This window comes from Selaginella moellendorffii, unplaced genomic scaffold (assembly GCF_000143415.4).
Source record: "Selaginella moellendorffii unplaced genomic scaffold, v1.0 SELMOscaffold_20, whole genome shotgun sequence".
NCBI classification, from domain to species: Eukaryota; Viridiplantae; Streptophyta; class Lycopodiopsida; order Selaginellales; family Selaginellaceae; genus Selaginella; species Selaginella moellendorffii.
The window spans coordinates 1,621,892-1,645,247 of NW_003314281.1; the positions used below are offsets into that span (position 1 = coordinate 1,621,892).

The 23,356-nt window shown below is 42.0% G+C and overlaps 3 protein-coding genes across 3 annotated transcripts; 2 read left to right on the forward strand and 1 right to left on the reverse strand.

Annotated features, from left to right (window-relative positions):
• The first annotated feature begins 7,259 nt into the window (after nt 1–7,259).
• LOC112347194 (probable LRR receptor-like serine/threonine-protein kinase At4g36180) lies at nt 7,260–8,220 on the forward strand. The gene is made up of 2 exons (XM_024677660.1): nt 7,260–7,321; nt 7,485–8,220. The coding sequence occupies exons 1-2, from the start codon at nt 7,260–7,262 to the stop codon at nt 8,218–8,220; spliced, it is 798 nt and encodes a 265-aa protein (XP_024533428.1).
• Nucleotides 8,221–18,702: 10,482 nt separating this feature from the next.
• Nucleotides 18,703–21,327, forward strand: LOC9636817 (LRR receptor-like serine/threonine-protein kinase GSO1). Its single transcript, XM_024677662.1, has one exon. The coding sequence runs from the start codon at nt 18,703–18,705 to the stop codon at nt 21,262–21,264; it is 2,562 nt and encodes an 853-aa protein (XP_024533430.1). The 3' UTR covers nt 21,265–21,327.
• A 323-nt stretch (nt 21,328–21,650) lies between these two features.
• On the reverse strand, nt 21,651–23,316 carry LOC9636818 (RHOMBOID-like protein 9, chloroplastic). Its single transcript, XM_024677727.1, has 4 exons — nt 22,841–23,316; nt 22,497–22,758; nt 22,277–22,436; nt 21,651–22,214 (listed from the first exon to the last, which is right to left on the reverse strand). The coding sequence occupies exons 1-4, from the start codon at nt 23,307–23,309 to the stop codon at nt 21,675–21,677; spliced, it is 1,431 nt and encodes a 476-aa protein (XP_024533495.1). The 5' UTR covers nt 23,310–23,316; the 3' UTR covers nt 21,651–21,674.
• Nucleotides 23,317–23,356: the final 40 nt, after the last annotated feature.

Here is a 23,356-nt window from a genome sequence, read left to right on the forward strand (position 1 = left end):
CCCCCTCTTGAGGAACACATGCTTTGGGCTTTCACCCCAAGCCTCCCTTAGTATCAGGAGTTAGTCTCTGGGACAAGTTCGAAATTTACTAAATATGGAATGGCGCTAAAATGTGAATTTGGACACGGGATGAACACCATTGTGTTCAGGCCAATCTCTACATTCTGTAGATATGCCAAATGAGCAAATCTAGACACTTTCCATAAATAGCATTTGGGACTGAAATGAGACTAACACAAAAGGCATGATATCGAGGGTGTTTGGCAGACATGGTAAGCTTTCATGCAGCGATATTGAGGGACTAGTCTCAATACGAGAAGGTTTTTGTCAAGCCAGTGCAAGACAGAGCAAAAGAGAACTAACAAGCCAGGCCGAGTATGCTCAGTTAAATAGACACTTAAGAATTCCTTCCTTATGCTCATCCGGCCAAGTACAGATGCTAAGCCCAGTTTACTAACACTTAAACAAAAGGGGCTGATAAAAGGAACCAACAATACCAACCTCCTGCCATCGTGGCAGTAAGGAAAGAGTGTCCGTAAAGATTGGCTGACAGGTAGCTTTCGATACCCGAAGTCACATTCACGATAGTCAATACTACTTTGTGTTCTTTGAGTTATCTTTAGTAAGTTGTTTGGCCTATTGTCTACAACTTTCGGTAGTTAAGTTTCATCATTAAGTTTCCTTGATGATATACTGGTTATTAAATTTTGTTGGATGGTGCATCCTATGTTTTCCAAACATGATGATTTTGGTGGTTTCTGTACTATAATACTGGTTTATCAGATGATAACTTACTTCGAATACTTTTGTGTTCTAAAATAAGATTTATTCATTGATAATTAAGTCTCTAAGATATCATTGTCTATGATTTTGATATTATCCATTTATTGATCTTTGAGTTTGGGCCAGTATAGGCAGATTGGCTTCGGCACTTTGTGTGCATGATGAAATCCCTAGTCATGGGGTAGCTACTGTCAACTGGTCACATCACCCGGTTCTCTGTCGATGTTTCTTATTCCGTTCAAAAGAGCGTGACTGTGTAAACAACTCTAACTATTTGTTTACAGTAGTCTATCTAAACCTTACCAATGGGTTTAGTTTCTTTGCTCAGGAGGGTTAGGGCCTCTAGCTTCGCTCTATGTCTCTGCAAGCAAGGGCGTATCACACTTTTGTAAGCTGGGTGACTCCCAGAGTAGCAAGGGTGGCTGACTCTATTGGTCATTTCCTTGTTGGCGACGGCCGGAAGATGTCTGAGCCGGTAGCACATTCATGTTAGACAAAGAGATTGCCTCCTAACTCATTTAAGTCGGTGCATTTCTCACATAGTGTGATCACCGTGAACTTTTTTTGGAGTTGTTTCCTTTGCAGTATTCTAGACTGGAGTATGCATTGACAAGGATGTCAATCTTCCATAAGGGGGGAGAGTGTCGCGAATGTGACTTTAGGTATCAAAAGTTATCTGTCAGCTAGTCTTTACAGACACTCTTTTCTTACTACCATGATGGCAGGAGGTCGGTATTGCTAGTTCCCTTTATCAACCCTTTTTATTCAAGTGTTAGTTTATTGGGCTTAGCACTTGTACCTAGCCAGATGGATATAAGGTAGGAACTCCTATGTGTTTCTAGCTGAGCATACTTGGTCTGGCTCTTAGTTCTTTTTTGCTCTGTCTTGCACTGGCTTGATAAGAACCTTCGCATATTGAGACTAGTCCCTCAATATCGCTAGATGATAGCTTACCGTGTCTACCAAACACCTTCGCTATCATGCCCTTAATGTTAGTCTCATTTCGGTCCCAAATGTTATTTGTGGAAAGTGTCTAAATTTGCTCATTTGGCATATCTACGGAATGTAGAATTGTTCTAAACACAATGGTGTTCGTCCCGTATCAAAATTTGCAATCTAGGAACATTCCATATTTAGTAAATTTCAAGCTTGTCCCAGAAATTAACTCCTGATACTAAGGGAGGTTTGGGATGAAAACCCAAAGCGTGTGTTCCTCAAGGGAAATGTATAGTAGGGATAGTGGGTAGGTCGGGCATACCTAACCAACCTAAGGCATAGTCTAGCCCTGCTTGCATGTCTGTCCTTGTTCTGCATTTGGCTTGGGTCTAAGCCTAAGTTCCATACCATATTAGTTGGTGGGGCACTTATATCCTCGTGTTAGGCCACCGGTATGCCGAAATAGTGCCAAACTCCATTTGGCTCTGTTTTGTGTGCTAGTCCTGGCAATGGGATGTTAGATGCTCTAGGACTATTCCAAGTCACTCTGTGCTTCTGTCCCTTCGCTCCTTAGGCTATATGCTCGGGAGTTACTCTGTGGTCCAGTGTCATTGCTCATTGGCTCCATGCTTGGGAGTTTGGCACTGTTCTTTCGTTCAATGGCCCAAGGCCCTGAACCTCGTATTCCACACCACTGTCCTATGGACACATAGCATGTGATACGTGGCATATGACACATGGCATCTATCACGTGGTATAAAGAGGGTTTAGGTTCTACTTCGTGGTGTTATCATATGGTAAAGCATTATAGGATAAAAGGTAAAAACCATATGCGCTACAATTATTTTGTCAAATGATGAAGAGTTTTCCCTAAAACTTGTTTTTTCATATCAATTTTCTTACTAATATTTTAACTTTATACTAGATCTTGAAGATAATTGAAGAAGAGTGTAGCTACAATATAGATATTTGAAGATATAGTCTTTATGATCAAATTTTAAGTATTTATTAGCATTTGTAGATATTGTTGTTAGATGTAAAATATATAAATATGTTGTTGGATTCTTTATATGAAGTTATAAATAAAAGGAAATTGGTTGAGTCTTGAAAATTTACATTTCTAAATTGAGAGTTGATTTTTGGATGGAAAATTTTCAACAAATTTTCTTAGGCTTTTCTAATAGTGGATTTGTTGATCATTTTCTTAAAAACCTTTAGTGAAGAGGTTAGAATTGACTTTTGTTATTTTACACCTTAGTAGGCAGTTTATATGATATCAACTGAAAAGGATGCTGACTTTTGGGGCTAAGGAAATTGAGTTATATAGAGCTTGGAGTTGGCGTAGAAAAGTGGCTAATGTGCTTTTTTAGAAAGATAACTTCTATGCCTTTCTTTATAGTATTATGTTTGGTGGTATGCACTTTGTATTTTGTTAGACTCTAAGAGATATAAAATCTTATTGATCTTGATTTGGTTTTGGTGGCCCTGCACCTTAGTTAAGAATGGTTATGTCCAATTTAATTATTTGCAATTTAGGTGTTAGTAACTATACTATAACCTTGTCCATTAAAAGGTTATATACCTATATGAGTCCATCTCATGGTCTTCACTTTAATTTCAGCTAAATGTTAATCATTTATAGCTAGTTTATTATAGTGCATATAGTTTTCACCCTTTATCTTATAGTGATAACCATGGAGCAAAATCAAACCTTTGTATAGTGCATGTAATTATGGGATGAGATTTAAATATACTATCACCGTATATCTTTGGAACTTTAGGGGATAAATGGGGATAAAATAACCATTAAGGGCTCTCTCATCAAGCAATTATTCTTTCTCAGTTGGTTTAAGAGGAGAGAGATAGAGTGCACTACACCTTAGACATATAAACTAAGAGCAATAGAGTAGAACTTGAGTTTCAAAACCTTAGGCCACTAAATGAAAGTACGAAGCTAAACTCTTAAATATATAGCCAAGGAGTGTATGAAATTGAAGTATGGAACAACTCTTGAATGTAGAGCTCGAGGAGAGAAGAGCACATAGTGTTATTAGAACAATCCTAGAGTTTTTAACATTCCAATGCCAAAACTAGTATGCAAAATAAAGCCAAATGGAGTATGGCACTATTGCAGTATATTGATAGCCTAACCTGAGGATATAACTAATATGGTATAGAGCTTAGGCTTGGACTTAAACCAAATGTAAAATAAAGACAAACATGCAAATCGGAGTTAGATTATACCTCAAGTTAATCAGCCAAACTTACCCACTATCCCTATTATATATTTGGAACCCCCTTGCCCCTTGCCCCCCCCCCCCTCTCTCTATCAAGGGTTAGGCTTCCACCCTAGTGTCAAGAGCTGGTTTTTGGGACAATCACAAAAACTTATGGAATGGTGTTAAATTGTGAATTTAAAAGCGAAAAAAGCACTATCTTGTTTAGGATAATTTCTACATTTTATAGATATGCATCACTATCATATAACACATGGGGGAATGATAATGAGAGTGTTTTAGCAAACATGGTAAACTATCACTTAGTGAATATTGAGAAACCAAACTCAATATTGCAAAATGTCTCAACACTAGTAAATGCAAGCCAACGAATGAGTTTCTTTAATAAAGTCAAGTATGCTTGATTAATAGCACTTAGGAATTTTGTCTTTATACTCTTCTGACCAAATATATATATGAGGACCAATTTCTCAACTAGTTTGGGTGAAGATTAATAGAGTCTAACAATATTGACCTCCTACCGTCATGATAGTAAGGAAAGAATATCTAAAAGGACTCGTTGACAAGTAGCTTTCAATACCTATAATCATATTTATAACACTTATAAATTCTTTAGTCATGCTCAAAACTATTGACTAAATATGTTAGTGAGCTTATTACAGTTTGATTAGACTTGAGTAATAATTTGGTTCACACTTATCTATGTTCTTATATGTTATACATGGAGTATTACTTTTCTATTAAACAAATATATGACTCAATAATCTAAATTTAGTGTTTTAGCTTTGCAAAATGAAGAGTTAGTGATTGATATTGGAGTTATTGGTTCCTTATTGAATTTGAGTTTGGATTATGATTCTTAATACGTTTGTTATAAAATGAGTTATGTTTTGATATGAATAGATGGATTCAAAGGATTGGTTTAGAGATCACTTATTGAGCATAGCTTTATCATACTTAATTTTTAGATTGATATAAATATGCTCTTAATTAGCTTTTGTATTGTGAAATTTCAACTTACTGAAGAGTTGAGGAGGATATTATGGGTTGTACTATGAATTTTTCTTTGGCATTGACATTAATTGATGTGAAACTTGTGATTGTTGTTATATGAGACTTAATTATAAGTTTCTTTGAGCTTTGGTTATTTGAGTTATTATATTTATTGTTCCATTTATTATGAGTTGTTAAAGAAAGTATTTTGTCCAATATTGAAGTTAGTATTCACATCTAGAAATCATTGGTGATAATTAACTATCATTTAGGAGAATTAGTTATTCTTATTAGAGGTCTTGACTCACCAACAATCCTAGTCATCCTGGAGCTGGGGTGTTGTGTCATGTAAGTTGAAAACCCATCCCACCAGCCAAGCTGTAGTAGAGGAACACTAGTATAAGAGAAATAGAGTAGGACCACTTGGCCCCTTTGTCGGTGACCCACTAGTGTTAAGCTCAATTACAGTGTGATCTACAGGGTTAAGATAATACTATCACCCTTTAGCAAGTTGGTTTAGGGTATAAAGGATAAAATCCATCTTTTGCATAGTAAAAATTTCTCTCTTTAGCAAGTTGGTTTAGGGTATAAAGGATAAAATCCAGGTTTGATATCTTTTGCATAGTAAAAATTTCTCTTTTTGCAGTTCAGGGCACAGCAATATCTTTTGCTTAGTAAACATTTCTTCCTTTGTAAGTGCAAAAAGAGGAAACAATGTTCTTCATGGTACAGGTTTGAGGAAGTGGTTCGCAAGAACACCACAGCTCTACTGAGGAGGTTTTGTGGATTTGCCTGTTCGAGACATGATCATGCCTTATGGTGGATTCTCTTATGAGAAAACAAAATGAGGATAGGCAACTCCACAAGAGTGTTTTCAACGAAAGGATAAAAAACTCTACTGCTGGACTTGCACGAGCTCACAACCATAGAGGACGTCGCACAGTCAGGTCCAATGCCATCGAGCTGCAAGCACAGCGTTCCAAGAATACAACACTCGGAGATGTATGGGAAATGTGGAAGCATGGAGGGTGTGAGGGAGATGTTGTAGAGGAGAGACAAGCAGTGTGGCCAGAAAGAAGCTCTCAAAGCGATGTTTTCCCGGACACGAGTGCTGCGCCAAAAGTTCACGGGTGCTTGGGCGAACTTGGCATCCGGCATTGGCACTGCGCTCGTCAAGGGAGGTACAAAAGTCTGGACGTTGCGGGGGAAACTTTCGATCAGATTGAGCGGAAAGACGTAGCAACGTGGACTGTGATGTCTTGGAAGCAGAAGACTTTGGTGGCTTTCCAGGAGATGCTCATGCTTCCCAACAAGGTCACATTTCTGGCGCTGCTAAGCAGTTTGGCTTTGCCAGAACAAAGCTCCAGCAAGCTTTCCGCCTCTTCAACAGGATGCCGTGGAACTTGGTGATTCCGTCTCACGCCCAGCACGGATTCGCGAGCGAGTCACTGCAGTCCTTCCAGAGGATGAACCAGTCCAAGGAATGAAACCGGATCATCGCATCCTGCGGCCACAGTGGAAGAACGGTCTTCACTTAAGCGTCTCTGCGTGGATGTCTGTCTTGGAATCTGGATCTGCAAAAGTCCGTCGTATGTCATGCTTTCCTTTGTCATCGATCGATCATTCCGGCTTGAGCGTTTGTGACACTGGCCAACATCTTCACTCTCAAGAAGAACGAGCGCTCTCGCTCTTCACGGACCCGATAACAATGAGACTCATTGTTCCTCCCAGGCCCTGCCGCGTGTTCCGAAGCTCGAGCTACGGTCCTCGAGAAGACGTCAAGAGGGAGATCTTCATCATGGACGGGGTGGTGACAAAGCAAATCAGGCCGTGGCAGCTGCATGAGGAGCATGGCTTCTCCACCCTCGAGTACGTGAAGCAGGAGGCACGGAGCCCGTTCCTCATGGCCGGCCGAGTGGAACTTTGCGGTGACACTTACACCGTCCGACTGAAAGACTTGGGAGTTGAGTCGGCAGCCGTCCACGCAACGACGAGCTGCGTCAAGCCATGTACGATGTTCTCCAAGGCTCTGCATGATCTGGGGCTGAATCTCAAGTGGAAGAGTGTTGTTCGAGTCAACAAGCTGGGGCTGTGGAAGATTATGAGACGGTCTGGGAAAAGGGCCACACTCCCCGGGGCTTTTATGCACATTGCCTCCGGGACGTGGTCGACGAGAGTGGCGAGTTTTCGATCTTGTCGGACCACCGGGGTCAACATCTTTACTTTAGACGTAGAATTTTATCAACTTATCGTCTCCTTTAGTTGCATCCACTGGAGAACATCCTCCAAGGCCTGTGCTGTGCACGAGTAATGGTTCCTCTGGAGCCTTCTGCGAATCTCGTATCCCACGGATCCAACGTCGCGAGCGACAGGTCCCCGAGCGGTGGCCTTCAAAGACTGTTTGACTTTCATTGACTACCCATGACATTGAGCTCAACTAGTCTGGAAATGGATATCAGTGGATGAAAACGGCAACGTGTGGAACACGTTGTTCTATCCAATTTTGTGAAGCTCTTGTTCTTCAATAAAATGTAGAATGCAGGAAGAACAAGAGCAACAGAAAATGGAGAAAGTGGAGATCGTCTTTTGGTTGTTCTTTGCTCTAGGCCTCTCGCAAATGCTGGGATCCTCCTCCAAGAACGAGGCGGATGTTCTTCTCGAGTTCAAGAAGGGTATAAACGACACACAAGGCACTCTTCTTGACTGGAACCCGGGCAATGTTGCCAACATGTGTGTTTGGGCAGGAATCTCATGCGATTCTTCCACCAGCGTCGTCTCGATCAGGCTTACATCTCTCCTCTTGCAGGGAAGTATATCGCCCTCGACACAGCTCAGAGAGCTCAACTTGTCACGTAACTATTACATGTCCGGTGAGATTCCCAGCGAGATCACAAACTGTTCTCTCCTTGAGGTGTTAGATCTCTCCTACAATCTCTTCCAGGGCCGGATTCCAGGCTTCTTGGGACGGCTTCAACGTCTACGCCATCCTTCCCTGGAACTATTACAACCAGGAGATTCCTCGAGCCTGGCAAATTGCTCGTCTCTCAAAGTCATTGATCTCTCGAGAAACCAGCTTGGTGACCGCATTCCGGAGTCCCTGGGTCAGCTTTCCAGGCTGCAAAATCTCTCTCTGGCTGAAAATTCCTACATGCAGGCCTCGTCCAGCTCCACCTCGCGATTCCTGGGCCGAAGAACCCTGCGGCGCATCCCCGGATACTTGTTGCCGCCGCTGCTTCCCGAGGATCTGTGGAACACTGCCTCAGAAGCTTGAGCAATTGCTGCTCTCCCTTCTCACGCATCGAAGTTTCTTAAAATTGTGAACGTGTTACGTCTGGCTAAAACCAGCTGACATCGATCCCACCTGAGATCTTTGGTGGGGATGACTGCGCTCTTGAAGCAATCGACATGTCCCGCAACAACTTGTCCACAGTAATTCCGGAACCTTTGGTGGACTGCCTGTCCCTGGTGGATCTATCCGTTAACAATCTACAAGGAGGCCTACCGAGTGGAATGGCAAAGCTCCGGAACTTAACATCCATGATCGTCTCAAGAACAACTTGACTGGGCCTTTGTTTCCACAGGTCGGCTCACTGGAGAAGCTGAATACTTTGGACCTTCATGGAACAGGTTCTCAGGAGCCTTGAGGGAAGACTACTCCCCAGGTTCGTCGATGCGGCGACTCGATCTCTCTTACAACGAGCTCTCTGGCAAAGTTCCTCCAGGCATTGGCAACTTGTCAAAGCTCACGAGGCTTGACCTTTCCAGTAACCATCTCTCCGGTGTCATTCCTTCGGAGCTTGGACGCTGCTCTTCCATAACGCTGCTGGACCTGTCAAGCTTCCAAAGACGATGGACAGTTTCAAAAAGCTTCTCATCCTCAATGTAGGAGATATGTGCTTGGTGAGGTGACCATGGGCTTTGGAGCCACTAAACACCTAGTGGCCTTGCAACTTGGGCAGAACCAACTCACTGGCCCTCTCCCATACAGTCCAAACGCGGTGCAAGTCTCAAGCCAAACTCGGCAGCATGACTAGCCACTTTGCACTGGGATCCAAGTGCTAGACCTGTGAATGAACTTCCAGGGCATGTTTCCAGAGATAGTTTGCAAGTGGTGGAGATCATTCCCAATGCTTTTACGCTCACATTGGTGGCTTTGAAACCTTGCATGAGATCGAGCTGGTCGGGCAAAGCACCAGTAAGGTGGTTGCTGGAGAGATCAATCACTTGAAGATTGGTGAGGTTGGCGATGCATGCCTAGGATATTGTTGTTTGCGAGTGACAAGACCATCAAGCAAGTCTCCTGGGTGTATACCTTTGGCGGTGGCATGTTTGACTACGGGATCACCCTGCGAGGAGTATATACCAACATATCAAACCTCGTTGATTCGTTCACGCTCATGGACTTCTCAAACAACGAGCTCGAAGGTGAGCTCCTCCTCACACTTTCTCGGCTTGTGGGTCTCATGCAGCTCAACATCTCGAGCAACAGATTCTCTGGACGCATCCCAGTTGGACTCTCCATGCTTAAGGTGCTGGAATCACTTGACCTGTCGCACAACTTCGAGGGTGGCATTCTGCAGGAGATTGCGTTCATGCCAGTTTCAGCGTTGCCTACAACAATCTCAGTGGTCCTATTCCTACTGGCAACAACCTCAACACCAGGTTTCTGGATGCCTTTACAGGCAACACTCTCTTGTGTGGATTCCCACTCTCAGCATGCAATGCTTCGACATCTAATTCCTCGACCAACATCCCAGTACATGCCACCAACACTGATACATTCTTCATCTTGGGCTTTCTCTGTGGTGTTATCCTGCAGTGGTGTTCACCAGCAAAATCCAGATGGTCATCAGCATGTTCTACAAGTTCCAAGAAGATGGAGATCATTCAAAGCTGGATTTTACTGCACAGGCAATCCCACAGCAGCAGTCAAGTCTTGCCACCCCCCAGCAACTTAGCTTAATGTAAACACTATAATAAAGGTACCACCTTTTCAAAGCTGTGGTATAGATGAGAGAAACAAGAGTTGATAAGAATGGCCAGGTGTTAAAGAGGTTGCATTCAGTTCAGATGAAATTCAAAACCTTAAGGAATCTGATTTTAATCTTGAGAAGAGGAAAATTGAAGATATAAATGATAGAACTAGCATTGTTCCCATAAAGATGCACAAGAGGTTAGTAAGAAAAGGTGAATTTATTAGTATAATCTCTAAGCAGAAGGAAGGTAAAATAAACTTCACTCAAATGCTTTAATGTGAAATTCTTTTCATAAAGTACATTATTGAGTTAATGAAGGAGTATATTGTAAAAACAAAAGGTCGAAAGTACATAATTGCCATTCAAGATTATTATACACATGTCTAAACTTTACGAAGGAGGAACATGGGAAGGCATATGCTTTTTGCAAGCATATGTACTAGATATCCATTAACATCTTGCACCAGGATCCTAAAGTGGATGTTTATATACATTAACCAACCCTTATTATTATTGAGTTGAAGAAGACTCTTGGAGATTATGTTCATTCTTCATCGATAATATAAGCTTTTGTATTTTATATAATTAGTTTTCGTTTTATATATATATACACAAGTTTTCTCTTTGCAATATACCCATAATATTCATGTGTCTCATAGTTGCTAGAGAATCTTAATTCAATCTTGATAATTTTAAAAAGCACAAATTTAAATCCTATCTTATTTAAAATTCTAAAGAACCTACCTATTTTAGCTTGTAGTAAATAATTAAATTCTTGGATAAGAAATCTCTACCAAAATATTTTTATTTATATAAAATGCAAAAAGATGTTAGGTTGAATGTTAATTTTTTAAACTTTGTAATGTTTGTATTGAACTACATTTGAAATTTGAGCTCAACTCATGAGCTCAAGAGTGATCTGTACTCGGTAGAAGTAACTACCATAAATGAAGGAGGCCATTAGATTTTTGCAGACCTAACCAGAAAAGTTGGTCCAAATGTTCAAAAGCTAATTTGGAGATAGTGCAATCTAAATAGCACTGTAAGCTCAAAAACATTATCCAACCCAATCTAATTAAAAACAGACATGGTGGTATATATTAGATATAGAGTTGTGCTCCAATATTGTGATGGCATAGTATATGGCCTCTAACCAAGGTGGCTCACAATCATACATATCCCTCTTATTAAAACAGTGAAAAGAAAGAAAGAGGGACCACCTCCTACCACCCACCTTCCTTATGGAGCCACCACAGTAGCACTAGAATCAACCTACACTGTAGTGTTGCCACAATAGAGTGGAAGACACAAATAGGGTTATTCTAAAGGCAAGAAAAAAATATAACAATGAATACCTGAGTGAGTTCCCAAGGAATAATCACAAACATTCTATTGAGTGCTTGGCTTGAAAGACGGGAGCATCCCTGAAGTGGAGCAAGTTCCTCAAATATCCTAATAGTAAGAGGCAACTAACATGATTTAAACATTTCTTTGGACTTGGAGGGAGGCTATAAGCCTGGTTAATATGGCAATATTTTATAGTGCCTTGTGTTTAGAACCATCAACAACATGAAAAATGCTATATACATAGAGTAATCTGAAATAATTCATATTATTGTTACAATCCTTGCAGAAGCCAAAGTCCTCAAAGTTTCTTGTTCAACCTCTTGCAAATGCAGCAAGAATAGTTCATTGACACCTCTCATGGATTGGTAGGGATGAAATAGCTAGTATAAAGATAAAAACAACACAAAAATGTATAGCAAAAGTATACCCTATAAACCAGTTATAACACAAAGTTGCTATTGCGTATAAATGATTTGCCAAGTCTTGCTATGCCTTGTGGTTAGATGCCAATACCCAAGCACACACACCAAAGCAACTACTAAAGAGTTATGTAGGAATAAAAAGTTTGTCATCTTATTCATTTTCCAATAGATTGGCTAGTAATCTCACCATATCTGCCCATAGTGAGGGAAGAAAGAAAATAATCTATTAAACAACATAAAATCAAAAATATATTTAGTCTTCTTTTGTTTCCATATCCAAACAAGCAGGAATGGATATAATAGAATGCTCCTTCACCATAGGCTTGTGTTGCATGTAATGTTATGCTATTTGTACAAGTAAATAGAATTGACTTTGGTTCATATGATCATCCATATCATCAAGATCAAGCATGTGCACTGAAACACCTCATGTGTACAAGTATGAATCTAATGACAAAGAAACATCTAAGAATAAATATTATAAATTACTTCAAACACTAATGTGAAACACAAATCCCTAAGGCCTAAAGTGGGCCGAAAATGTGCCATATGGTAGTAATCAAAATGGAAGTCCAACTAGCATAACACGTTTGGACCAAAAGTTTCAATTTAGAAAGTCAAGAGCAGGAGTGGAACTCCAAACAAAGTGTTCAAGGAATGAGCATGAAGCGATTGATGAATGAGCGTCTAGAAAAATACATAAAAAGGACTAACACATGGCAAATGTCATGACATATGGAAGTGTCAAAATGGAGTCTGAGATAGAGTCGGATATAGAGTCCAAGATGGAGTCTATGATGAACTCAAAATGGAGTTCAAGATGGAGTCCAAAATAGAGTCCAATAAGGACTCTAAGATGGACCCAAGATAGAGTTCGAGATGGACCAAAGATGGAATTTAAGATGAATTTGAGATGGATTGAGACCAAGACCAAGATTGAGACTAAAGTTGACTCTAAGTCTAAGACCAAGACTGAGGCTAAGTCCGAGTCTGAGTCTAAGTGTAAGTCCGAGTTTGAGTCTAAGTCCGAGTCCGAGTCTGAGTTCGAGGATGAAAGCATAAAGCGATTGTCTCCCAAACCCTTAGGGGTTTGGTGAGCTCCAAAAGTATAATAGGGGAGGACTCTAGTGGAGCCAATTTGGCTAGGAAAGGCCAATGTGACCAAGGAAGGCTATACCCATGTGTTGGATGATGATATAATTATTGAGGAGTCCAAGGCTAGAGTGAATATGAACAAACAAACAGGGTAGCTTAGTGAAGTGTTCAAGAGCCAGCTCTAGCTCCCTCAGGAGATCGAATGGTTAATGCTCCCAATCCAAGTGTTGGTGGCACTACCTACTTGGATACTTAGTATGGCTCATTAGAACATCACTCTAGCCATATGGCTAAGTGTAAGGAACTAATTCCCTGAGGTGTTGTAGGCTAAAGGATCCTTGAAAGCATGACCGAAATGATAAAGAGTTCATTGTATGAGACTGAGTATGAGATCGAGTCCAAGACTGATTCTGAGACCAAGTTCGAGACCAAGTCTGAGATCGAGTCCGAGGCTGACTTCAAGACTGAGTTCGAGACCGAGTCCGAGACTGAGTTAGAGACCAAGTCTAAGATTCGAGATTTGAGATTGGGTCTGAGACCGAGAGAGAGAGGCCATGGTGTTTCCCCCTGGTGCCTCGAAGCAAGTGTTACACCCAAGGCTTGGGATTTAGAGGGTCTTGATCAAGTCTTGATTAAGTCTTGTTGTACCAAGGGATGTTAAAAACTTGGAGGTTTAGTGTGCTTGGCTGCTTGTGCCTGTAGGGAGTGTAGCCAAACCTTAAGTCCAATCCCGAAGAAGGGGATTGGGAGAGATTTGGAAATCTGTGGATGGATGGTTAACGCTCCATCGCTCGTGGAGTGAGTAGCTGAAATCAAGTAGGACCAAGTAGGAGCTGATATAATAGGCAAGAACCTTGGCAAGGTAATTTAACTAAGGCCAAGGTAGTGTTGGTCGAATAGATGAGGTAAATTGGCAAATTAGAAAAGAAAAGTTTATGCCTTACAATTTGGTATCGGAGCCTTTTCCTCAGTTTTACCAAAGAATAAAGGCAGATTGCTGGGAGATGGCAAATGTAAGGCATAAAAGAACTAAGGCAGGATGGAATCTCCTTTAGAGCTGGAGCCTTTAGTCGAACAAGAAGCTATGGATAAAGAATCCTTGTATAAGGAGGACTCTAATGTAGAAACTTCCAAATAGGAGTCTAGTGGTGAGGTTCGATCATCCAAGATTTTAGAAGGAAAATTGGCAACAGACTAATGCTCTACTGGAGACTCTCATACACAAGCTAAGAAGCAGAAGAAAATGCAAAAGACTACAGATGCTAGCAACACAGAAAACATGGAACCTTTGGCAGGGACTGAGGTGGAACTGAACAAGGTCAAAAAAACCGAAGTGGAATCAGTCCTTCAAGCAATTCCCAAGTACAAACCAAAGCCCCTATTGGTCTTCAAGGAAGTGAATGACTATAAGGTGGTGGAGGATTGGTTTTACGATATGGAGGATTACTTTCGAGTGTTGCGGTTATCGAGTTTGGAGAAGGTCCTATGTGCAAAACCATACTTAACAGATAATGCTAAGTCTTTGGTGGAGAACAATAGAGGCAAATGAAGGACCGGTAGCCACTTGGGAAATGATGAAGGCGAGGATCTATATAACTTACATTCCTCCGAATGCTACTCTGCATCTAAAAAATAAGTTGAGTAGGCTGAAGTAGACCAAAACCATTCAAAAGTATGTGAATGTGTTTATGGCAAAGAGGGTATTTGTCACAAACATGGGTGATATGGATGCGTTCTATGCCTTCATATCAAGCTTGCAAACCTGGGATCGAAGCAAGGTGATGTGGAACCTAACCAACTACAAAGAAGCATTGGATGTAGTTATTAAGGTGCATTTCAATGATAACTTATGAAAGGGGAACACAACAGGGTTGGAGTCCATGTTTAGCAAAGGAGCCAAACCAAGGGGATATATGGCAAAGAGAAATTTATGAGTCCTTAGGGTTTTGGAAAGGCAGATTCGGAGGCTAGCAAGAAAATACATGGGAGAGTCAAGCAAAAAAGGACAAACCCACAGATAAAAAGGTCAAATCAACTAGTACCATGGGAAACAATATATACTTCAACTGCAGTGAAGTAAGACACTTTTTGAGAGAATGTCCATACCCAAAGAAAGCTAGAATCAATATAGCCATAAAGTCGGGTGAAAACCAAACTGAGGTATGTGATCCAATCCCTAGCTCAAAGTTATTTATTACATGAGTAATTTTGGTAGAGAATCGTTCGCAACATTTACTTGCCCTCTAAGGGAAGCTCAAAAATAACTTTGTTAAGATAACACAGGTGCTTTAGATAATTTTATGGCTACAAACATAGTATAGCAAGCCGGACTAATAGTGTAGCAACTGGGTGAACCAAGGACTATAGAGTTTGTTCAAGGTAACTAAAACACTGATAAGGTACTTCAACAAGCAAAAGTTGAAATAAGGACATGGAAAGTAGACATGGATTTCACCATGTTGGATATGGCGGGATTTGACATGATTTTCAGGATGGATTGGTTCAATCGGTTTATGGTAGCCCTGCATGGACAAGATAGGAACCTTGTGCTATTGGCAATGCCAAAGGAAAACGATTTAGGGTGGAGGCCTAAGATCTAAAAGTAGGGTAATGTAAGGCCAAAGACTCCTGCTTGAACCTGGTGTCCACAAGATGACAATTCACTAAAGGAACCAAAGTAGCATTTTTGTGTTTACTGTCGATGAGGAGTAACAAAAAGACAAGAACAAAAGAAGTACCTTTAGTGATTTAATGGGTGTTAAATTAATTTCAAGATACCATGCCAAAGGAGTTACCGGCGGGGTTAACCCCCGAACAACTAGCAGAATATAAGATCGAGCTAGTCAAAGGTGCTAAGGCAGTGGTTCATCCCCCCTATTGTTTGAATGAAAAAGAACTCAAGAAGCTCAAACGCCAACTAGAAGAGTTAATGGATAAAAGGTATGTTAGGTTAAGCAGGTCACTGTATGGAGTGCTAGTGTTATTTGTGAAAAAGAAAGATGGATTTATACGCATGTGCATAGACTATTGGTTGCTCAATAAATATACAAAGAAGAACAAGCATAATTTTGGATGGAGAGGGATTTGGTGGGAACAAAAGAAGGAACATTGGGAAGGGTGTTCCTTATGTCTCCAAGCATCTTAAGGTTGCTAAGGTGTGGTAAAAGGGTGACCACTCATGGACGGACGTGAGTCTAGGACTAAGTCTTAGTCTTTGAAAGATGGGACTATAATATATGTAGTCTTGGACTACCAATGTGACAAGGGTGAATAGGTATAGCTTTAGTGTAATGGGTTGATATGTTGGTAATACCTTTAGGTATCAGTCATAGGGTCAAACATGTAAAGCATTTAGACCAAATCTAAAGGCTAAGCGACATAAATGCTATTTATAGGGTTAGCATGTCTCTCTAAGTCAGAAATAAGAATTATGGAGTTTGTGAGTGAGACTCCTCTAAGTGGTCAAAGGTGTAGTTAATTAGTTAAAGTAGAATGGAAAAATTAATTGCTTACAACTAACATCACCTATTGCAAAATCTCCCAAGAATATCCTTAAAGGCACATTTCTTCTCGAGTGCAAAAATAGCTCGGCCTATCTCTTTCACTGTATACAGACAAAATACCTCTAGCAAGATTTGCATGGCTGTGATTGAATGGTGTCAATAGCCAAGGAACACTAAGTGAAAAACCTCTAAGTTATAGAGCTATCAACTATCCTGTCCTGGTAAAGAAAGAGTAGCACACTCATTAGTTGTTCCTAATGTGGTATAGAGAATAGTAGTTCTAGGAATGAACCTAGAAAATCAGATCCACTAATCAAGCATATAAAGCTTGTAACTAATAGCATTTAGAAGTTATATGTAATTCCTAATGAAAATAGCAACTTCCTCAACATTAGCCATTTGTAAGTTCTTGAATTTGAACTTCCTAAGAAGTCACCCAACTTAGTATTTTCAAACCCAAGAATGTTTAACCCCAAATATCCCAAAACCCTTAACCAATTGGAAAAGGAAGTGCATTTTTGTTCATGGGCCCTTTCCCTTTATATTTTAATCCTTATGGATCATTTCTCAAGTCATTCCCTTTAATTAATTACAATCCACCATGCTCCACCAAGCAATATTCAAAGCTAGCAAGTTTGTAGCAAAAACATCATCCACCATGCTTTGGGATTTCCTAATAAATGGTGGTAGATGATTGTTATTGCAATCTTCTACATGGATGTTGACCAATAGTGATCAAAAGGACATACACTATATTTAAAATTGGCTAGGCAAAATAAAGGTAGTTACTAAAATAGACAATTAACTTCATAATTAACTATATTACTTATATAGAAATCTACATTTTGAATATCTTAAGTGAAACCAAAGGAAACCACTCCAATGCTTATGACAACAACATTTCACAAACTCCAACATGGTGAGAAGGTTTGAGATTAAGATTTCATCATATGTTGCATAACACCAAATGTTGGCATAGTTGTAAACCTGTTTTCAGACACAAAGAACTCCCACCAGGCATGTCAGAATAACAAAAGATAAGTGATGGTAATGGAGGAGGAGGACATAGTTGCCTACATAAAAAAATCAAGTTCAAGATATGTCACTATCGACAGTAGGAGGAAAATGAAAACAACCTGAAATGAGTCATGGAATTGACAATGAAGAAAGAATTGTAGACTTGTTAGAGGACTCTAAGTAGATAAGGTTCACAATTATTATGTAGTATCGATTATAGTAATATATAACAGTTTGTGTATTAATATTAAATTTAACTTAACTAAAGTAGTTTAATCCAATTCAACTATCAGTACCAAAATAAAAAGAAAGAACTGACAAAGTTACTTAAAAAAAAAAACTACATATCTAAGAACTGCTAGTGAAAAAAAAATGATAAATAGGACGAACATAAAATTTAATAATTAACTTTACAGTATAGATAAAAGAACTATTTGGCCCCCAATAGAAGCTTACAGATGTTGTTAACACATATCCAATCGCACACTTGCTATTTGAAAGGAAATTCTAGATTATAGAGGAAACAAAAACACACACTTAGTACATTAGATTATTCAGATTTCACTCACTTCCACTATCATCAAATACTTTAGGACTTTACTCCATGCCATTTTTCTTGGGATGAAAAGCATATAGTAGTGCCACAACCTCTTCACCTTCAAAATCAGATGAAATGTCAATGATAGGCAGTGGACTGTTGGCATTTATATGCCATATTTCTTCAATGGATGGTTTAAACTCCAAATTCATTTGTGCACTAGGCTAATGAAGTTGGCAATCCACAGCATAATTGGGTGAATCTAGGCACTAAAATGCCTCACCTACCTTAGGAGGATTTGACTCCACATTTTGATGCTCATTACCATCCATTTGTGAAGAGACTTTTGATGAAGTGTTGGTTCTTGATTTGGAAGAAATAGATCCCTAGGTGAAAACATTAGAAGCTTTTATAAATGGAGCAAAAGGCTATTCAACACTAGGAGGAGAAAAAGTCCAACCAGACATTGCCAAAGAAATTACACAAGACTTTTGATCTATACACTATAGTGGCCACTAACAATTAAGCCCTCTTTATGTACTAAGGTGTATATAAATAAATGAAGTTTCAAACCCATCAATGGATAGTTAAACAACTAAACATAAAATAGTTACAAGACAAGTAGATCTACAAAAATAAGACAATTAGATCTATAAAAATAAGACAAGTAAACTATACTTTTAGCCTGGAGACTCACATGTGTGCAATAAAGAATTGACAGGCTACATTTCAAACTACACACGGTAGTACAGGTTGACAAGGCTTCTGTATAAGCTGACTAGTGAAATTAAAATGAATATACTCTAAATATTCACTGACGTGGCAAGTTGCACACCCCTGTTCTTTAGAAGTCAGATGCAGAAAGAACAAGAGCAACAGAAAATGGAGAAAGTGGAGATCGTCTTTTGGTTGTTATTTGCTCTAGGCCTCTCACAAATGCTGGGATCCTCCTCCAAAAACGAGGCGGATGTTCTTCTCGAGTTCAAGAAGGGTATAAACGACACAGAAGGCAATCTTCTTGACTGGAACCCGGGCAATGTTGCCAACATGTGTGCTTGGGCAGGAATCTCATGCGATTCTTCCACCAGCGTCGTCTCGATCAGGCTTACATCTCTTCTCTTACAGGGAAGTATATTGCCCTCGATTGGCCAGCTAACACAGCTCAGAGAGCTCAACTTGTCACGGAACTACTACATGTCCGGTGAGATTCCCAGCGAGATCACAAACTGTTCTCTCCTTGAGGTGCTAGATCTCTCCTACAATCTCTTCCAGGGCCGGATTCCGGGCTTCTTGGGACGCCTTCAACGTCTACGTCATCTTTCCCTGCGGTGGAACTATTACAACCAGGAGATTCTCTCGAGCTTGGCAAATTGCTCGTCTCTCGAAGTCATTGATCTCTCGAGAAACCAGCTTGGTGGCCGCATTCCGGAGTCCCTGGGTCAGCTTTCCAGGCTGCAAAATCTCTCTCTGGCTGACAATTCCTACATGCATGGAACACTGCCTCGAAGCTTGGGCAATTGCTCGTCTTTGGTTGGTCTCAGGCTTCGAAACAACAAGTTCACTGGAAAGATACCAGTCGATCTATTCAAGCTACCAGTGCTCTTGACCCTTGGCATTTCGATGAACGAGTTTACTGGTATTGAATCTGGTGGCTACGCCTCAAGCAGCATTGTGGAGCTAAACTTGACCTCCAACAGTTTCAACACCTCCATGGACAGCATACTAAAAGGAATCCAGCAAATGAAGCACCTTCAAATTCTGGCTCTTGGTGGCTTCCCACAGCAATTGTCTGGTGAGATCCCTGCTAGTCTTCTTTCTTTGAAATCACTTCAAAGTTTGGACCTCCAGAATAACAGTTATAGCTCCATTCCTTTGGACTTTGCCTACGGCAACCTGGGGTATTTAGACATCAGGTTCAACAAGTTCGCTGCTCTCCCTTCTCACGCATCGAAGTTTCTTAAAACTGTGAACGTGTTACGTCTGGCAAGAAACCAGCTCACATCAATCCCACCTGAGATCTTTGGTGGGGATGACTGCGCTCTTGAAGCGATCGACATGTCCCGCAACAACTTGTCCACAGGAATTCCTGAAACTTTGGTGGATTGCCTGTCCCTACAGAGCGTGGATCTATCCGTTAACAATCTACAAGGTGGCCTACCGAGTGGAATGGCAAAGCTCCGGAACTTAACATCCATGACCGTCTTCAGGAACAACTTGACTGGGCCTTTGTTTCCACAGGTCGGCTCACTGGAGAAGCTGAATACTTTGGACCTTTCATGGAACAGGTTCTCAGGAGCCTTGTGGGAAGACTACTCCCCAGGTTCGTCGATGCGGCGACTTGATCTCTCTTACAACGAGCTCTCTGGCCAAGTTTCTCCAGGCATTGGCAACTTGACAAAGCTCACGAGGCTTGATCTTTCCAATAACCATCTCTCCGGTGTCATTCCTTCGGAGCTTGGACGCTGCTCTTCTATAACGCTGCTGGACTTGTCAAGAAATGAACTGAATGGTAACCTTCCAAAGGCGATGGACAATTTCACAGAGCTTCTCATCCTCAATGTAGGAGATAATATGCTAACTGGTGAGGTGACCATGGACTTTGGAGCCACTAAACACCTAGTGGCCTTGCAACTTGGGCAGAACCAATTCAGCGGCCCTCTCCCATACAGCTTGAGCAACATCTCCTTGCAAATGCACCAGGTGCAAGTCTCAAGCCAAACTCGGCAGCATGACTTCTATCTGCAGCCACTTTGCACTGGGATCCAAGCGCTAGACCTGCGAATGAACAACTTCCAGGGCATGTTTCCAGAGATAGTTTGCAAGTGGACGTGCTTGATGGTCTTGTCACTCGCAAACAACAATATCCGGGGCACCATCCCACCATGCATCGCCAACCTCACCAATCTTCAAGTGATTGATCTCTCCAGCAACCACCTCACTGGTGCTTTGCCCGACCAGCTCGATCTCATGCAAGGTTTCAAAGCCACAAATGTGAGTGTAAAAGCATTGGGAATGATCTCCAAGTCTCCCGAGTGGTACAGCTTTGGCGGGGGCGTGTTTGGCTACGGGATCACCCTGCGAGGAGCATATGTCACCATATCAAACCTCATCGATTCCTTCACGCTCATGGACTTCTCAAACAACGAACTCGAAGGTGAGCTGCCCCTCACACTTTCTGGGCTCGTGGGTCTCATGCAGCTCAACATCTCGAGCAACCGATTCTCTGGACGCATCCCAGTTGGACTCTCCAGGCTTAAGGTGCTGGAATCACTTGACCTGTCGCACAACAACTTCGAGGGTGGCATTCCGCAGGAGATTGCGTTCATGCCCGAGCTGTCCAGTTTCAGCGTTGCCTACAACAATCTCAGTGGTCCTATTCCTACTGGCAACAACCTCAACACCAAAATCCAGCTTTGAATGATTGCCATCTTCTTGGAACTTGTTGAACTTATTGATGATCATCTGGATTTTGCTGGTGAACACCACTACATAGAACGCCACCACAAAGGGCGGGATAGCACCACAAAGAAAGCCCAAGACGAAGGTATCAGTGTTGGTGGCATGTACTGGGATGTTGGTCGAGGAATTAGATGTCGAAGCATTGCATGCCGAGAGTGGGAATCCACACAAGAGAGTGTTGCCTGTGAAGGCATCCAGAAACCTACTGCACAGGCAATCCCACAACAGTCGAGTCTTGCCACCCCCCAGCAACTTAGCTTCAGCAGCTAATGTAAAAACGAAAGTAAGGCACCAGCTTTTCAAAGCTGTGGTGCGATTTCAAGAGAAACAAGAGTTGATAAGAATTGTGGACGAATAAAGGTATTTGATTATAGCAAGCTAGACACTTGATCGCTGTTATCTTCCACTCCCAGGTAGTAGAGGCACAACAAAGCCCCAGAGCACAGAACAAACACAAGCGCCAGCCTCTCGAGCGTGAGATCGGTCTTGCTGCTGTCCAGCTGAGAGGCGCTCGTGATCTGGTACCAGGGCGATGCCACCGCTCCAAACAAGATGCCCACCAGCGCGCCACCGACGTGAGTCCAGGCATCCACCGGGAGCTCGTTCCCCACCAGCACGGTCAGCCCGCTAAGCACCAGGACCTTTTGCAAGAGCTCGCCGGTGTCAAACGTTCGCACGGCCTCCTTGTTCTTGACGAGGAAGATGATCCAGCTGCAGATCATGGCAAACACCGCGCCGGTTCCTCCCACTGTTGGCTGCGACGTCTGGAGAAAGCTCGCCACGTTGCCCATGGCACCGCCCAGGAGGTAAATCAGGACGAGTCCTATGGAGCCGTAGAGGCTCTCCACAAGTGGGCCAAAGGATATCGTCGCCCAGCAGCTGAGGAAGAGGTGCAACAGGCCCGAGTGCTGCGAGAAAGGGAGACACACACGGTTTGAGTTGATCTGAAGTCGAGTGGAAGAGCTCATACCAGGAAAGTTGGAGTTATCAGCCTCCACCATTCTCCGGCGACAATGAGATCGTTCACTTTTGCTCCTTGCAAGAATGCCAGATCCATGCCGTTTTCTGTTTGCTGGGTCGTCGCAAGGCCGAAAATATAGACACCAATGTTTATCCCCACAATGGTCGACCTGGAGAAAAAAAATCAGAAAAAAAAAAAAACCAGAGAGAAAACGCAAACTTTGACTTACACCACAATGGATCCCCGTCGCATGAGGAGCAAAGGCACTTCTTTGTTGGCCTCATCGCTGGTGGTATTCAGCACGACCAGAGGAGTTTCTTCATTGTTGGGATCCAACTCAAACTCACTCCCACGATCTTCTTTCACTGCTGCGGCTGCCGATGCTTCCTCCTTCTCTTTGGATTCGGCTTGCTCAAACTCCTTGAGTACTGTCAGGAGCAGCTCCTCCTTCAAAGCGTACTCGTCCTGTAGTGACTTCAACTTATCAGTACCTGCCTTCATAAAAACTCGTCAACTAAACCCTCGCCCAGCACAAACAGAAAAAAACTACCTAGTGCAAGAGTAAAGACTCACCACTAGCGTGGCTGCGAATTTCTTTCGCTGGATCGTGCTCTTGCTTGTGCAATCCGCCAGACTCCACGGAAATCACCGCTGCTTCGCGTAAAGAACTTAAAGGCTTCTCCTCCTCCTCCCGGGAAGTCGTGCTCGATTTCTTCTTCTTCGTCTCAAGCATGTCAAAGTATGAATCCAGGGTCTTCAATGCACTCTTAACAGCCGACGAACTCTCCCCTTTCTTCTCATCATCATCGCTCTCGCCCGCCGACGACGAGCTGGCGCTGCCCGAGCCCTCGCATTTCAAGCGCCGGCAGAAGCGCTGCGGCCTCAGCGCCGATCCCCTGTGCCCGATGCTACTCAGCAGCAGCGATCTGTGCGACACCGAAAACCCTTGCTGGATCGCCGCCACAGACATGAGCTCCGAGCAGAACTCCATCGCGCAAGACTCACCAATCGATCGAAATCCGCCTCCTCTCCCCATCGCCATAGCCAGAGCTCGCTAGAACCCTAAAATATTTAAGCCAAGGGTGAAAA